At 36.1% G+C, this 17931-nt stretch overlaps 1 protein-coding gene across 7 annotated transcripts in view; it reads left to right on the top strand.

Moving 5' to 3' along the window:
- The window catches only part of Rasal2 (RAS protein activator like 2), a 254957-nt gene that overhangs the window by 94384 nt on the left and 142642 nt on the right, over positions 1-17931 (top strand). For all 7 annotated transcript variants that reach the window (XM_042674319.1, XM_042674318.1, XM_042674317.1 and 4 more), the window contains exon 2: positions 6547-6674. In XM_042674319.1, the coding sequence (XP_042530253.1) occupies positions 6547-6674 (128 nt within the window). The remainder of the gene's footprint in view (positions 1-6546; positions 6675-17931) is intronic.

The following is a 17931-nucleotide window of genomic DNA, read 5'->3' as shown; positions in this document are numbered from 1 at the left end:
AAATAACTACTTCTAAAAAATAACTTGACCTATTAGTGATATTAATAATGTGAATGCTATTAAAATGTTCTGAACATTTTGGATAAAGGAAAAATAGTTCTCTGTCTATTTAAAACAGCTGGTATTCTCAACTAACTTAAGTAGCATTGTTCTTTAAAATTATTTAGAGATTTTTTACTTCTGTAATTAAATGCTGACCCTAATTGTGAGTCTTTATAAAATATTTCTTGTGCTTTGACTTCAGAATCCAAATAAAGTCTGGCCATTGAAATTTCAAAGTTTGGAGGAAGATGCCAGTTGTAAGCAGGTTTGCTTTGGTGTATGAATGAATAAAAATGGAAATATAGATCTACCTTTCTATAGGAATCCAGGCATCTGCGGTTTGCCATTATTTCTTGGGGATGTTTCTCTTTTAATGTGTTAGAATTCTCTAAGTTGATAGATTTCCCCAAAACTGTCATTTTATTTTTTTAGGTTAGCACTAAGAACAGATGAGATACTTATTGAGACTTAGTGAAGTCACTATTTGTGTTAACTGGAAGGTTATTTTTTTTTTTTTTGTAAGAATCCCGTAAAGCTTGCTGTGGTAGGCAGTAAACAGGCTCAAGATTTTACCAATTGCAGTTAACTTCTAATATCTGAATTTTAAAGCATGTGACTTATAAATGTTATGATTCACAAGCATTCAAATGAGCTTCTAAGGAGATATAAAATTCAAAAATAAGATTTCTCACAGCAAATTTTTCTTTGACAATCTCCATTTTGGACCAATGCCATATTGGTTGAACCAATGACTGTTTAAACTTTTCCTTTTTCTGTTACAACTATTTCTGCTTCCAAACACATGTACTTAATCTGCTGTAAATATTTTGACATTTAGAGTCTGGAAGAAAAAGGTTGTTTACTTTCTATGAAAAAATATATGTATATGTATGTATATATGCCTTAAGGAGTTTCCATGTCTGTCATGATTTTGGCTAATCTTCATGTTAAGAGAGGATACCATATTCCTTTGTCCTATTATGGGAAGGGCTTACATGGGAGAGGTTTGTTGTTGTTTCCTTGTCATGGTTTACTCCATTTCCATTACCATTTGATAGATTCCAGAGTTTGGTAATGTTAGAATTTCTACTAGACTAAAGACCTATTACTTAGAAAGAATGGGTTGCATCAGAACTTTTATTTTTATTTTTTGCATAGAACCTTTTAAATGAGCTTTCTTTTTTGAAAGCCATGTGTGTTGGGCTTCCAGGCTAAAACTGAAGCAGAATTTTAGTTATATAACTTACTTCACAAGCATTTATCAGTTTGCATTTGTATTGTTATTTTATACTCATGTCTCTTTTATGCCGTTTTTCCAACATAAACAACTAGAAAATTACCACTCCTCTTGATTCCTATTTTAAATTCTGAATCATGTAGTTCTTTCTATTTCCATTGTACTATTGCAGAATCTAATCATTCCTTGATCAAATCACTACAGTAGCATGACCTCTAACCCCTTTTTTTTTTTTTTTTGCTAGTCTGGGAGCTTGAACTCTGGGCCTGGGCACTGTCCCTGAGCTTCTTTTTTTGCTCAAGGCTAGCACTGTATCACTTGAGCCACAGTGCCACTTTCAGCATTTTCTGATTACGTGGTACTGAGGAATTGAACCCAGGGCTTGCTAGGCAAGCACTCTACCACTAAGCCACATTCCCAGCTCAACCTCTGGTCTTTTATACATTTCATTTTATAAATTTTGTCCAGATTTTGTTAGATTCTCTCATTCATTTCCTATTGTCTTAAGCAGTGGTTTTTAACAAATGATCTCTGTAACACTACTGCCCCAGTGCTCTCCATTTGCTAAGGTAAAGCAATTTTTATAGTACAACTGAAGAAATTATGGTTATTCTATGTTTGCTATATGACAGACTTTCCTGGACAAAAGAAGAATGTAAACCCATCACTTTAGGGCAAATAACCAATAGTATTTATAGTTAATGATAAAATTCATGACTAAATAGGCCAGGTGCAGTGGCTTATAATTGTGATCCTATATACTTGGAAGGTGAAGATCCTGGTTAAAGGCTAGCCTAGGTAAAAAGATAGACCTTCCCATGTGATTGATTTAGTAACTTTTAGAAGGTGAAACTTGTCAGGTTTTGGTACTATATTAAAGAAATTAATCCATAATTGTTTGAAAATGCTATTAAAATACTCCTTTTTCCAGCTACTTGTCAGTGTCCAGATTTTCATCTTGTACATCAGCTAGCACAACATAAAACAATTGATTAAATATAGAAATAGGTAAAAGAACTGAGTTACTTTCTCTTTAGCCAATCTTTCAAAATAGTGTCATTCTTCTAGTTTGGAAATTAAGTACATTTCTTTAAAATGTATTATATGCTAATATAGAATGGTTTTGTTATTATAAATGAATACATATTTTTTGTTTCTTAGTTTGAATATCTAATGTAGCACATATTGTCACAACCAACGTAAGCACTCTTCGAAGTTCTCAATAATGATTGAGAGTCTTGAGGGATCTTGATATAAAAAAAAAATTGAGAAATGCTGCTCTACAGGACAATATTGCTTTAAAATAGTGCATTCCCTACTTTTGGTTTTTATTTTTTGAGATAGTGAGGCATAATTTATATATTTTCTGGTCAAGGCTGTCATGCTACTATTTTAGCCACACCTCTACTTCCAGCTTTTTGATATAAAAATCCCAATGATTTATCTGCCCAGGCTGATTGTACTACTTAGAACTCACTTTCCTCAGTGGCTAAATTATAGGCATGAGCCACCTTTTTTTTTTTTGCCGGTCCTGGGGCTTGAACTCAGGGCCTGAGCTCTGGCCTTGAACCTCTTTGTGCTCAAGGCTAACACTCTTCTACTTGGGCTGCAGTACCCCTTTTGGCTTTTTCTGAGTAGTTTATTGGACTTTGCTACCTGTGCTGGCTTCAAACTGCAATCCTCAAATCTCAGCCTCTTTAGTAGCTAGGATTACAGGTGTGAGCCACCAGCACCTGACTTGGCTAATTCTTTTTGATACTTAAAAATCATTTAATCTTTGCCTGGGCACCAATGGCTCATACTTGTAATCCTAGCTACTGAAGAGGCTGAGATCTGAGGATCCTGCTTCAAAGCATGGGCAGGAAAGTCTGTGAGCTCTTTTTTTGGGGGGAGGGGGCGGTCATGGGGCCTGAACTCTGGGCCTGGGCGCTGTCCCTCAGCTCTTCAGCTCAAGGCTAGCACTCTACCACTTGAGCCACAGTGCCACTTCCGGCTTTTTTCTTTTTGCTTATGTGGTGCTAAGGAATCGAACCCAGGGCCTCATGCATGCAAGGCAAGCGCTCTACCACTGAGCCACCTTCCCAGCCCAGTCTGTGAGCTCTTATCTCTAGTGAACTACTGAAAAGTCAGATGTACAACTGTTGCTCAAGTTTCGAGTGCTAGTTTTGATAAAAAAATAAACAAATAAACCTTAGGCGTAGTACCTAGGACCAACACACACACACACACACACACACACACACACACACACACACACACACACACACACACACACACACACACACACACACACACACACACACACACACACACACACACACACACACACACACACACACACTCTTTGTAATGAGGTCAGCATGTAATGTTCTTAGTATTCTCATAGGAGTAGCACACAGCAAACTTAAAATTGTTTCTAATTTTGCTATTATGATTCTTTATGATTCTTTTAGTTATCCTTGTCTCTAGAGAATTTTGGGTACTAAAAATAATTAGAAGTCAGAAATTGGAAGTAAGTCACTAGAGTAAAAAATAAAGATTAGTAGATTAGGGAAGGTCAGATAGGGCAAAATTTGAGCTTGTCCTTTCATACATCCTCTAGTATAGAGGCATTTCTTATGTATTGCCAAATCTTTGTTTAGGCAAAGAAATGAGCATATGATAGGATAAACAAATACATCCAGTAAGTTATTCAAAAATTTTATTCCTGCTTACTTAAAGTACTTCTTAAACTTATGCCCACATCAGAAGTACTAAAACTAATAAAAATGATCACTTCTGTTTTGATTTTTTCCCAAATTTTTTATAAAATGATCAAAAATGGCACAATCTATGTATAAAAATAAAATAGATAAAATAATGATTTACATGTTTCAAAATATGAAGAATTTTTTAAATACAGAGGTTTTACTCCCTATTTTATGATTTTCCATTTCTTCCTATCTTTTTTCAGAAAGTTTTTTATTAGCATTATTAGTTGTACAAGGGGAGTTGAAATATGGTATTTTCATATGTGCATTCAAAGTACCCTGCTCAAACTCAACCCTACCATCCTATCTTTAGTAAAAGATAGGAAGTGGTTCAGCTTCCCAAAATGATTTATGAGACATTGTTTAGTTTTCATAATACCATGAAGAAACTAGAACAAAGTTCAGTTTGGACAGAGCAGAACATTAAATAATAAAACTTTAAAAATTGCTAAAGATCACCCAAAGATAGAATTTTAGGGGGTTTTGTTTGTTTCTCTGCAGTACTGGGTTTGAACTCAGGGCTTTAAGTTTGTTAGGCAGATCCTCTAGCGTGTGAGCCATACCCCCCAGTTCTATTTCCTCTCATTATTTTTGAGATAAGATCTTGCATTTATGCTCAGACTGACTGGGACCATAATCCTCTTACTTATGCCTCTGAGTGGCTGGAATCATAGGCTCTTGCCATTATGCCTGAACTATTTTGAGATGGTGTCTTACTAACATTTTGCCAAGGCTTGCCTTGAACTGCAATCTTCCTGATTTCTCTCTCCCAGCAGTTAGGATTATAGGCATGAGCCACCATACCTAGAGAAATTTAGATTTTCTTAAATTCAGTGATAACACAGTTATATATTTCATTAGGAAACTGGGATTAACCTAGTATCTTTTTAAATTTTTTATTTGGCCATTTTTAAAATTGTTATTATAAAGGTGATATATAGAGGAGTTATGAGTCAGATAATGAGTGCATTTCTTTTTGAACTATGTCCCCTCTTCCCTCATTTTTTCCCAGTTTTTCCCTCCTGATCCCCTCCCCTACAAGTTGTACAGTTCATTCTCAACGTAATGTCCAAGTGAGTATTGCTACTGCATTTCTTCACCCTTTGTCCCACCATTTTTGTGCTCCCCCTAACCATCCCCAAAACAGATAAACTTATATACAGGACAGAAGGTACAGAAATCAAAAACAGTGACAAAGGAGTAAAAAAAAAAAAACCAAAATAAGCAGAATAACAGAAAACCTCTTGTTTCTATTTCTTGGAGTCTTTTGGATAAACATAATTTTATATGATCATATGCACATTGCTGTTAAGCCTTTGTAACAGAGTATCTTGTGTTCTAATTTTTGTAGACAGAATCAGGGCCTTCTGGCTTTAGTATAGATCATAATATTACAGTGAGTAGTTTGGATTTATTGATGTGATAACTTACATAATAAAGCTAATCAGTTCAATAAAATGTATCCAGCTGGGTGCCAATGGATAAGTCCAATTCACCATCAGAAACCATTAGTGGAGCTATGACTCAAGGGGTACAGTGCTAGCCTGGAAAGCCTAGGGGGGAGGGGGAATGTATGGGGTGGGGAGCCTAAGCACAGCACCCAGGCCCTGAGTTCAAGCCCCAGGACCAGCACAAAACACAACAGCACAAATCTTATCAGGCCTGAAAATCATTGTATTAAATACTAGATGTATCCTCCTCTTTTCAAGGTATTTTGATATTTTACCTCATAAATAAGGATATGATGTGATAAAAAATTAAAACATTTATGCATATCATGCGAAATTAATCAGCTTTTTGCTTTATAATTTTTTGCTGTTTTTAAAAATTAGCATCAATTAGTAGTTGTATAAATGTGAGACATTTGGGTTGCCACATGTAGACACTTCACTTTAATGTTAGGTACTTCTACCTATAAGCAATATGATGGCAATGCATTTAAGATTGTTCCATGAGGAACTTGTGTTTTGGTTGGATTTTTGTTTTGTTTTTATCTTACTGGCCTCTAGTGGTTGGTTATGTGATGATTGCTTAAACATTTCCAATTCTTAATGAGCATAAAGCCATTTTGTATATGTATTCTTCCAATAATACACTCTCAGTTTGGGGTTAGCAGTAGTTTCAATGTATATGTAACATCATCTTCCTCTAAAGACTGAAAACTTCATCTTTTGTTCTTGTCTCTGTATCACCCCAATTGTTTATTTTTAATGGTGTTGATTTAACTCTGAAGCAAATTCTCTTTATTTTAGTGTAAATACAATGATAATTACTGCATCAAGTTTGTGTTAACAGTTTTTCCTAGAGGATTTTAGCTGTCTTTGCAGATTGTAAGACCATTATTTTCTTACTTTGTGTATAACATGTTTTAGTTAAAGAGGAAATTTTCAATTTATTATTGAGATTCATGTTTAGACTTATTCCTTTATTAATATGACTTTGAAGAATTGGCCATACCAAGGCTTACTAAACATTAAAATGATCGTTGCTGTTTTGTTTTTTTCTTTTGTTACATAGATGTGAAGGGACCACCCACTCATCGCTTGTCTTGTGGTCAGTCACCCTACACTGAGACAACAACGTGGGAGCGGAAGTACTGCATTCTCACAGACAGCCAGTTGGTGTTGCTCAATAAGGAGAAAGAGGTGAGCTGGAAATCTACTTCTTTTTTTTCTGAGTAAATTCCTAAAATTATCTCATTTTTTGCATCTTGATTTAAATTACATTGTACAAATGTATGCTTTAGTAATCATAAAAATAAATTTATAAATAAAATTTAAAAGCTACCAATGGCTTTGGTTGGGGGGGGGGGGCAGGAAATCTACCAATGTCATAATGATATGTTTTTAGGATGAAAGCCTAAGCCCAAAAGCTAAGGGTGGATTTTCGCTAAGGACTAGGAATAGAGGAGATACTAAGTTGGGAAATTTGGAATGAGAAGGAATTGAATTATAAAGACCTGCCTCTGCAAATTTCCTACAAGAGTATTGGAAATTAAACCATTCTGGCTTCTATTAAAAACAGTTGGCATACTCATGGATTAATTGAATGGTTTAATGAAGGGACAGCTGACAAACGTGTGAGGTACACATCCAAAAGTGGTAAAGCATCATAAGCAAGAAACAGCAGAGAGCAGTTGAACAGAGAGCCTTTGACTTTTAGGGTAACAGAAAAAAAGTAAGATTTCTGGAGCCAGGGAATTACAGTTGCCTGAGAGACTACGTGACAGTTGCTGAGGCTATACACAAAAGAACAAAGCTTCTACCAAAACATAGACAGCCCCCAAGGAAGAAATAAGAAAGGTTAACACTCCCAGCTCACTTCTGCTTTTTTGCCAGTATCCTTAATGGCCAAATCTAACTTGAAGGCAGAAAAAGATTACTTTGATGTATTCTGTAAAATTCATCTTCTTGAAGTACATAATAGAGACATGAAAGGCAAATAGTAGTATAGGTCTGAAGAGAGAGAGAAAAAAGAAATCTCTGTACTTACCACATTCTGTTACCTCTTTACCTCCTCACTTTTCAAACTGTTAGTGTCAGAATCCTTCCACATTCAAATAATTTATTTGCTTATTGGTGATTAAAATTATTCTGTTTGGTCTGGGAAGGTGGCTCAGTGGTAGAGTGCTTGCCTTACATGCCTGAGGCCCTGGGTTCGATTCGTCAGCACCTCATAAGCAAAAAAGAAAAAAGCCGGAAGTGGTGCTGTGGCTCAAGTGGTAGAGCACTAGCCTTGAGCTGAAGAGCTGAGGGACAGCGCCCAGGCCCAGAGTTCGGGCCCCACGACTGGACCCCCCCCAAAAAATTATTATGTTTGGCAGTCATAAAATCATCTACTTCTACACATAAAAAATGTCTATTATCTTGATAAAGAAAGGCATAATGGTAAGGAAAAAGACAAGATGTGATTGGATGAAGGAGAATGATTAAATTTGAAAATTACATAAAATATATAAATAACTGGGACGGTGTAGATAGTAGCTGTTCAATGAGTTATCTTTTCTATAAAGTGTGTTAGAAGAAGTAATGAACAAGAAATAATGTTTTTTAATTGTCATTTGTAGATTCTGCAGACATTTTAATGTCCTAATACTCAGTTTTGCTAAAATACATATTAATTGTCTAAAGGGATTTTGTTATGGTATATCACCTGCATATTTTATTCCTGTTGGTCACGTACATTATAAATGTATGCTTATATATATAAATAAATGGTGATAGCCATTCTTACTTGAGTGAGGTAGAATCTTAATATTGTTCTTATTTTTCTTTTCTTTATGACCAGGGATGTTGAACATTTCTTCATGTATTCATTGGTCATTTATTGTTTCCACTACTGACCTATATTCTTAGTCATTCCATCTTTTTTATATCCTAGATTATAAGTATCCTTAGACACCTGGGGACCCTCAGCTTCCCACACTTTACTCTGTGGTTCTGCGCATTCTGTGTTTGCCATCTTTTGGCACTATTGAGAGGTTGTAAGTCCTGGGAGCTGAGACCTCATAGAAGGATATTAGATCATTGGAGGTATACTCCTACAGAGTGTAGTGGGACATCAGCTTCTCTTGTTTCCTGGCTGCCAAGCATTCTGTAGCTCAAATTTCTACTCTCATATACTGCCTAACCACAGCCATTTAACCATGGACTGAAACCTCTGAAACCATGAGCCAAAATAACCCTTCCCTCCTTATAAGTTGATATCACTTTATAAAGTGATTTAGCTCAGGTATTCCATAATGATAAATATCTTACCAACATACTTTCTACACCCATACAGCTTATTGTGTCTGGAGAAAATCTCACTATCATGCTGACTGGTCTTTCAACTGATGGCTGCAAATGTTATTTGATCCCTTAGTGCAATCACAGAACATTTTCTTAGTTCAATTACTGCTCCACTCTCTTGGACTAGTGCCTCTTAATCTACCTGTAGTGAAGGATCAGTTGGGTTTTTCCCCCCTCCTAACTCCCTAATTATGATTAGTAAAATACAATGAAAGAAATTGTTAAGGAAACAACTTTTTTTAAATTTTAATTTATTGTTGAGGTGATTTACAGAGGGGTTAGTGTGTACATTTCTTGTCTAACTTGTTAGCCCCTCCCTCATTTTTCTCCTTCTTTCCCTCTCCCTTCTATCCCTTCCCTCAAGTTGTTCAGATCATTTCCAACATATTGTCTTGTATTGCATTGTAGTGATACAAGCATTGGTTCCCCCTTTATCCTTGGTCTCACCATTTTGTTGTTCCCCTTCCCATCCCTAATTCAGATAAATGTATGTATAATACCCATGGTACCAAAATCAAATACAGCGACAACAGGAAATAAACCATGAGGGGGAAGGGAGACACAAAAGAAAAACAACCAAGAAAAACCTCTTGTGTCCATGTCTTGGAGTTCATTACCCTTAGCATCATTTTATATGGCCATATGTACATAGCTATTGAGCTATTCTGTTCATCTGCTAAAATTATCCTAGATGTATACTAATTATTACAAATAAGGGAAATGATGGGACCTATGTTTCTTTGGGTCTGGCTTCACTTAATATGATTTTCCCCAAGTCCTTCCATTTCCTTACAAATGGGGTGATACCATTTTTTCTGGTGGAAGCCTGATAGACATGATTTAATGGATAAGAAATTAAATGTGTACTCAGCATAATAGTGGAAAGAAAGATTCTAATTATAAAAATTATATATTCTTGGAAATTACAATGGGACAAATCCACTGATAACTGTTGCTTCTTAACTTTAGTACTATTTCATTATTACAGAATAGTAACAGTTTGTAGCACTTTGAACTACACTTTAAGAAAAAACACAGTCCAGAATGATTTATATGGTTTTTTTCACACGTTATTTCTTCATGAATCTCTAATGCTTTCTTTATTACCTTTACCCTGAGCTAATTTCTTTGCTTATTATCTTATTGAGAAAATTGAAGAACTTGGAAGAAACATTCTGCGACATTCCATTACCATTTCTACCCTCTGAATTCCTTTCTTTAATTATGGTTCAACTGTCTTCTATCCTACAGTGAACCTCTTTCCTTATATCCTTTTTGTCAAGGACCTATCAGTTGCAGTTCTCTCCAGTTTCTTAAGCCTGAAAGTTTTCTCTCTACTAGATCATTCCTATAAGCAGTGCTATTATTTTTCCTTCTTAGAAACAAACAAGCCTGCCCCTACTGTGTTAGACTCATTTCTGTCTTTTTTCTTCTTTTTAGCAAAAAGGCTTAAAACTTCCAAACTTATTACCTCTAATTCCTATCTTGTCATTCATTCGTCTCCCCAACCTCCCTCCTAGGTCTTAATGTGTTGCACAGGCTGGCCTAGGACTCATTGTATAGCCCAGTCTAGCTTCTTCTCTCCTTATGCCAGTTAGACCCATACCACTCTGCAATTACTGCTCCCAATTATCTCCAGATTACTGAATTCAGTGGATAGTTATTAGTTCTCTTATTTAGTATGTTAATCACATGTAATGAGGTTGATCATTCCTTTTCTTAAAATTACCTTTACTTGGCTTTCTATGTCATGATACTGTTTTAAGTTATTTTTCCTGCCTAACAGTTCCTTCTGAGTCTTTACAGATGTTTCTCTAAATCTCTAAATGAATACCATGCAATTCAAGTTTTGGATCTCATTTCCTTAGACATTTTACCTAATCTTACAACTTTGGATGTCTTCTAATGCTGATGATCCCTACTTTTATATCTTAAAAGTGCACATCTCTCTTCTCTTGAGTTAGGTATGCATTTTGGATTTGTAAGAGCCATCTCCAACATTCCTGATTCTAAGGCCCTAGTCTTTACTCCCAGACCTTCAAAATGTCATCATCTTCTCCAGTAAAGGCAACTCTTTTATTTCAGATTTCAGAGGTCTGAAACTTCTCCAACTCTGCTTTCTAAACATACAGTAGTCAAATGTGTTTCATTGAAATTTTTCTAAAAGTACATTTAGATTTGAAAACTGAACTATAAAAGTAGATGTAGCCGGGCGCCAGTGGCTCACACCTGTAATCGTAGCTACTCAGGAGGTGAGATCTGAGGATCACGGTTCAAAGCCAGCTCGGGCAGGAAAGAACATGGGACTCTTATCTCCAATAGACCACTGGAAAACCAGAAGTGGCACTGTGGCTTAAGCAGCAGAGCGCTTGCCTTGAGCTGAAGAGCGCAAGGACAGCGCCCAAGCCCAGTGTTCAAGTCCCACCACCGGCAAAAAAAAAAAAGTAGATTTACTCATCCATTGGAAAGAATCATACTATGTTATTTCTAGGGAAAGAGATGAACCTAGAAAAAAAATCATGTTCAGTGAAGTTAAGTCAGGCTCAGAAAGAAAAGTGATACAGATTATCTCTCATGTGGAAGCTAGATCTAAAATACAACTAGTAATGATAACATAAACAGAGCTTAATGCATTTGCATGCAAACAAACTATCTAAAGGATGGTATCCTTAGAGGAGGAATACAAAGGTGTAACTTCCCTGAGCAACTATCGGTTATGGAAGACAGGAACATGACTGATATAATTTCTTTTGGCTATGTACCTAATACTTCTATCCAGCATTTCTGGTCTAACAACCTGGTTCTTTTTTTATATATATACTTTATAGCACTTGCCACCTTTTAAAATGTTAAATAATTTATTTTTTAATTCATTTATTATATTGTTATTATAGAGGTAATTACAGAGGGATTACAATTACATGAGTCAGGTAATGAGTTGTCTTATTTCCTTTATTAGAGTAAAGTTTTGGAGCAGTAATCCTGATCATCTATTTTGTTCAGTGGATATATACCCCAATGCTTTGATCAGTTCATGATAAATACTAACAGATATTACAATGTTACTACTACTGCTACTACTACTATGCCTGCTTGCCTATTTCCTCCTCCTCTTTCTTCTTCTTCCTCCCTCCCTTTTATTTAAAATTTGAGACATAGTTTTACTATACAGTCCAAGCTGGCCTCAAACTCTTGATCTTGCTGTCTTTCTACCTCAACCTCGGATTGTAGATATGTCCCACCACACTCAACAGTAAATCCTTAATAAATATTTGTTAATTGAATGTTACAAAAGCCAAATTATAAATTTTGACTATAGAATGTTTAGTTCCTTAAGCTTGAAAAGAACCTCTTCTATCTACTCTTTCTGTGATGAGCTCTGTTAGTAAAGTTTCTGTTACTAGAACAAATTACATGAGGTAATCAGTTTAGAAAGAGAAAATTTTTATTTTAACTCATTGTTTTAGAGTTGTGCTTTCTGCTTTGAGGCTTGTTGTAAGGCAACATATTATGTCCAGAATGTGTGATAGAGAAAAAAATACATAATTCATATCTGGGAAGCAAAAGGAAAAGAAAGAATCCTCTTTAGAACACACTAAGAATAGTTTAAAGGTCTTCCATCAGGCCACACATCTTCAAGTTTCTATATTCTCCCTAGAGCACTGTGGGCTGGAGTCTTTCGACATAAACATCTTTAGGGGATACTTACATCCAAAAGTTATAACAATTTATAGTTAGAAGCAATAGTTTAACAACATTGTGAATGTAGTGTCACTTTATAATGGTAAACTTTGTGAATTTTGCCTCAAGAAATATTAAAATTGGGAAGTGGCGCTGTAGCTCAAGTGGTAGAGTGCTTGCCTTGAGCTGAAGAGCTGAGGGACAGCGCCCAGGCCCAGAGTTCAAGCCCCATGACTGACAAAAAAAAAAGAAATATTAAAATTGTTCATGTACTGCAAAAATACCTTCCACAAGGAAAATATTGAGTGAGGTGGTTTATAGTATAGAATGGACAATGTCTAAAAAGGTTTTTACAGTTATATTAAATGCAAGTAGGACATGTCTTCAGAGACAAACAAGAACTCACCCAGACAAAACAAGGGAAGAGCTTTTTACATATTGAAAAGGATAGAAAGTATTGAAACATATCTGTTTGGCATACAGTAAACTGTTGAGTTTTTGCAAATAGTTTGTATGAGGAAAAGTAACAGTTGGCAAGAACCCAATAATAACCTTAAAGGCCATGATGAGGAGTTTTGATTTTATTTTGGAAAATATCTATACTACAGAAATTATTTTTAATATGTTTTTTATTGTGAAAATACTGTACAGAGGAGTTACAGTTACATGAGCAAGGTAATGAGTACATTTCTTTTTTCTTTTTTTTGGTCTGTCGTGGGGCTTGAACTCTGGGATTGGGCTCTGTCCCTCAGCTCTTCAGCTCAAGAGCACTCTACCACTTGAGCCACAGCAACACTTCCAGTTTTCTGGGGGGTTATTGGAGATATGAGTCTTTCGGACTTTCCTGCCTGGGCAGACTTTGAATCGTGATCCTCAGATCTCAGCCTCCTCAGTAGCTAGAATTGCAAGGGTGACTCACCAGCACTGGCATGAGTACATTTCTTATCAAGCATTGTTGCCTCCTTTGTTTTTCCCCTACCATCCCTCCCAGCCCCCTCCCTTCCCTCCCACCTCCGTACCCCCCCCAAATTTAAAGTTTGTTTTTTAACATAGTATCTTCTACATCTCTTAGTTGCAATGGGTCAACCTGTATCTCTATTTAATTATTTATGAGGACAGTACCATCATAAAGATTTACTTTTTCAAAAGCTAATCTATGATTATCAAAAAAATAATTGGGCTGGGCACCTGTGGCTCATGCCTATAATCCTAGCTACTGAGGAAGCTGAGATCTGAGGATCATGGTTCAAAGTCAGGCAGGGCAGAAACGTCCATGAAACTCTTATCTCCAATTAACCACCAGAAAACTGGAAGTGGTGCTGTGGCTCAAGCTGTAGAGTGCTCACGTTGAGCTGAAGAGCACAGGGATAGCGCCCAAGCCCCATGATCGACCAAAAACTAAAAATAAATAAATAATAATAATAATAGGAAGAGGGGAGGGGAAGGAAAAAAACAAAATGCTCAAATAGGGATACAGGTTGACCCATTGTAACAATGAGATGTAGAAGACACTATGTTGAAAAACGAACTTTACAATATAGGTGAGCAAAGGGGGGTGGGGAGGAAGTTGTGGAGGTGGGAGGGAAGGGATGGTAGGGGAAAAACAAAGGAGGAGGTAACAAATGCTTGATAGGAAATGTACTCCTTACCTTGCTCATGTAACTGTACCCCTCTGTACAGTATTTTCACAATAAAAAGTATAAAAAATATAAATAATAATTGGAAGAGAGTGGAAACGAATAGATTACTGCCGTGAGCCAGGTAAGGAATGATGAAAGGGTGGTGAGTTTACAAATGCAATTGAATGCCTTAGATAAGGTTGTATTCTATCCTTACTAAGTGAAACAGTTGAATTAAGTCTTTAAAAAAAAATGTGAAGCCCTTGCTGTTCCTACTGCTTGAATGATACAGGGAAGAATTAGAAGTTGATTTTTAAAACTGAGGATCAAAGTATACTATTACTCTCCTATTTTTTACTTGTGCTTAAGGATTGTAAGGAATATAACTTTCATCCTTGGAATTTTCCATTGAATAATTTAGAACTCCCTGGAAAATAATTTAAAGCATTTTCTGCTAAAACGATCTAAAAAGGTTGTTTTAAATCCAAATCAGCTAATCACAAGTATGCTTATTGTTGTATTTAAGAGATCTATTTAAGAGGATCTATCTATGAATTTAAGTTCAGTCTTCAGCCAGGCACTGGTGAAGTGTAGGAGGATTATATTAGTCTAGTATTACTCACATATTAAGTCAGCATGTGGGATCTTTTAAAGTTCTGCCTTAACTCCACGTATTTCTTGTCAGATTGAGAAAAAGTCTATTTGAGGGGCATACATGAGAAGTGTTAAATACACCAATTACCAATTTAGGAATGTAGCAGAAGGGTTGGTCTGGGCAGAATTCTGAAAAAGAAGTTTGCCAAGAGTGTCACCTTGAGAAATGACTCATTGGTTCAGTAAATTGCTTTGTTCGAATTGTGCCAAATAGATACTGCTTATGTGTTGTGAAATATACTTCCTTGCGTGGGTACAAAAATGGCTATAACTGGCTTAGTGCCAACCCAGTTCAAAGAGGACGTAGAAGGCTATATGAGTTCCAGGTTAACTTGAGTTTCTGGAGCTGAGGGACATGATAGAGAAAACAAACATGACACAGTACAGAAATACAAAAGAACGCTGAGTTTGTGAGTTCCTTTTAGCAATAATATGCTGTCAGGACAGGGTAAATTTCATTCCATTTTTCTTAATGCAAGTTCCACTTTCAATATTTGGGATTTTTAGTGCTGGCTACTAGTTGCAAGGCATCCAGTGCCTTTAAAAAGTATTTAGCATAATTTGCCTTGCTTTTGTAGGACAGTATTTCTATTCAGATATACTGATGACAATGTGAAAAATGGTAGTTAGACTTTGTGCATGCAGCTGAAAATGAGCTGCTGTTTACTCTGGGGTTTACTACCCATGGTACTTTTCATTTTAAACTACTTTCAAGTTACTCAGCAACTATATTATGTGTCCTACATGTTTGCTTATGCTAGAAGTTATAAAGAATAAAACATGGTTCTTTTCTCTCTCTCCTCCATAACAAATTTAGTGATAGAAACTTTGCAAATAATTTTCAGTGACATTTATGACTAACACAAGTGAACTGGAGAGTTTAAAAAATCCATTTATTCTAAAGAACCTTGATCTACAGTATTTCATTTGAATGCTGTTGACAATAGGGAAGCTTCATTAAAAAGATCTACTCAAACACAGGTAATATGAATATTAATCTATAGAATATTTCATAACAGGGAGAGATTAAGAAGACAGACCAGGTAGGAGACTCATTCCTCAGTACTAAGAACGAACATGGCTTCCCAGTGCCCGTAGGCATGACCATAATATATCTTGCTGTACTTCACTTCTCTCTTTAAGAACCTCTAACTAATTTGGCCTGTCGTTGTTCCAAAAGAAAAAAAAGAGGAAGTTGTATGCTTAACTGACTTATTTCCTGATGTTATATTTTTTGCCTGTGTCTAAAATGACCCCTGTCTCTACCTATCAAATATTTTAGTCATTTGTGGATTGGAAATATTTTACTTAGGGATTGGCTGGTAAGATGCAAACTTTCTTTTTGGATACTGTCATCCTTTCCCTCTCTCTGTTTTTCCCTCCCATCCCCATTCACAAGTTGTATAGTTCATTTTTAACACAGTGTCCACAGTGTCTAGTGAGTGTTGCATTTGTTCACCCTAAGAATAATATTTTGTAAATTGTAAAGTTGGGGGTGGTATGGGGGGGGCAGAGTGTAGTTGTGGAAGTGGGAGGGAAGGTATGGTAGGGGAAAAACAAAGGCAGAGGCAACAATGCTTGGTAAGAAATGTACTCATTACCTTGCTCATGTAACTGTAACCCCTCTGTACAGTATTTTCACAATAAAAAACTTATTTTTTTTTAAAAAATGATATTTTGAATAAAACTTTTGATTATATTTTGACTCCTAACAGTAGGAAATGAAGAATCTTCATTACAACTTTGAAGAATGATTTATGTGTGAATTTTAGGCTTAAGAAGCTTGATACATTTTATTTACTCTCATTTTAGACATGATGGAGACAAAGTATATGGTAAATGGACATGGCCTTTTAAATTTACACACAACGAAATTATCCCCTCCTAAAACACCATAAATGATTACTATGTTTTTTTCCTGAGGAGCTTAAACTTTTATTATTTCAGAAAATAGATGTACATCAAAAGAGTTGTATTTATTTATATTCATCTATGCTCTCAAGAATCCAAATTGTCATTGTTTCCTTTTTCTTCTACTTTCAAAGCAAGTAGAGGATATTCTCTCTCTCTCTCTCACTCTCTCTTTCCCCCTCCCTCCCTTCCTCCCTCTCCCTCCCTCTCTCTCTCCCTCTCTGTGTCTCTCCCTCTCTCTCCCTCTCTCTCTCTGTCTCCATCTCTCCCTCTCCCTCTCCCTCTCTCTCTCTCCCTCTCCTCCCGCTCCCTTTCCCTCTTCCTTTCCCTCTCCCTCTCCCCTCTCGTCCTGGGGCTGAACTCTGGGCCTGGGCGCTGTCCCACAGCTCTTCAGCTGAAGAGGAGCCCTCTACCACTTGTGCCACAGCGCCACTTCCAGCTTTTTTCTGCTTAAGTGGTGCTGAGGAATCGAACCCAGAGCCTCATGCGTGTGAGGCAAGCACTCTCCCACTGAGCTACCTTCCTAGCCCTGTTTTCTCTTTTTTAATAGGTGGGAATCGTATGATATTTCAGTACTACACTTTTAATTATTTAAGTAGAGATAATATAATTGATATTGATAATATAATTCTGAAAGGGATGGATTACTTATGTTACTCTTCATAAACTGCTCATCATGCAGTTGTGTTTAATGCTGATATATGAATTTTTTTGCTTATTTGTAGAAATTTGTCTAAATTCTGCCCAGTTTCTCAAAATACAAAGAATGACTATAGTTTTGACAATGAAGAGATACAGGAATATTTGATCCAGTAAAGAATCAGAAATTTTTTTTAGCACTTGTGTAGTAACACAGTTTCCCAAGCTAATGGATCTCCTTCCCTAGTTATAGGACTTCGATTCTTAAAGCAAAGCAGAAGTCACATAGTTTTAAAACTATTTTTATGTATCCTGCATGATCAGTTCTTTCCCTCATCTGTGAAAGAGAAATAATTATGCCTCCTCCTTTACAATGTCACACATAATTTTCTTAAATTTACATATAGTAAAAGTAAATGTTAAGCCTTTGGGATTGGATTTTTTTAAAACAATTCAGGAGGCATAAAAAGTTAGGAATCATGGATAATCACCAACACACTTTATCAAACTAAGATCTTCTCAATAAAATTCTTCTAATAAAACTTACTAATAAAGCCGGATGTCGGTGGCTCACACCTGTAATCCTAGTTACTCAGGAGGCTGAGATC

Source organism: Dipodomys spectabilis, unplaced genomic scaffold, assembly GCF_019054845.1.
Source record: "Dipodomys spectabilis isolate Male_0828 unplaced genomic scaffold, ASM1905484v1 ptg000019l, whole genome shotgun sequence".
Lineage (NCBI taxonomy): Eukaryota > Metazoa > Chordata > Mammalia > Rodentia > Heteromyidae > Dipodomys > Dipodomys spectabilis.
The sequence above is the reverse complement of the archived record's forward strand: the minus strand, read 5'-3'. Positions and strand labels throughout refer to the sequence as shown.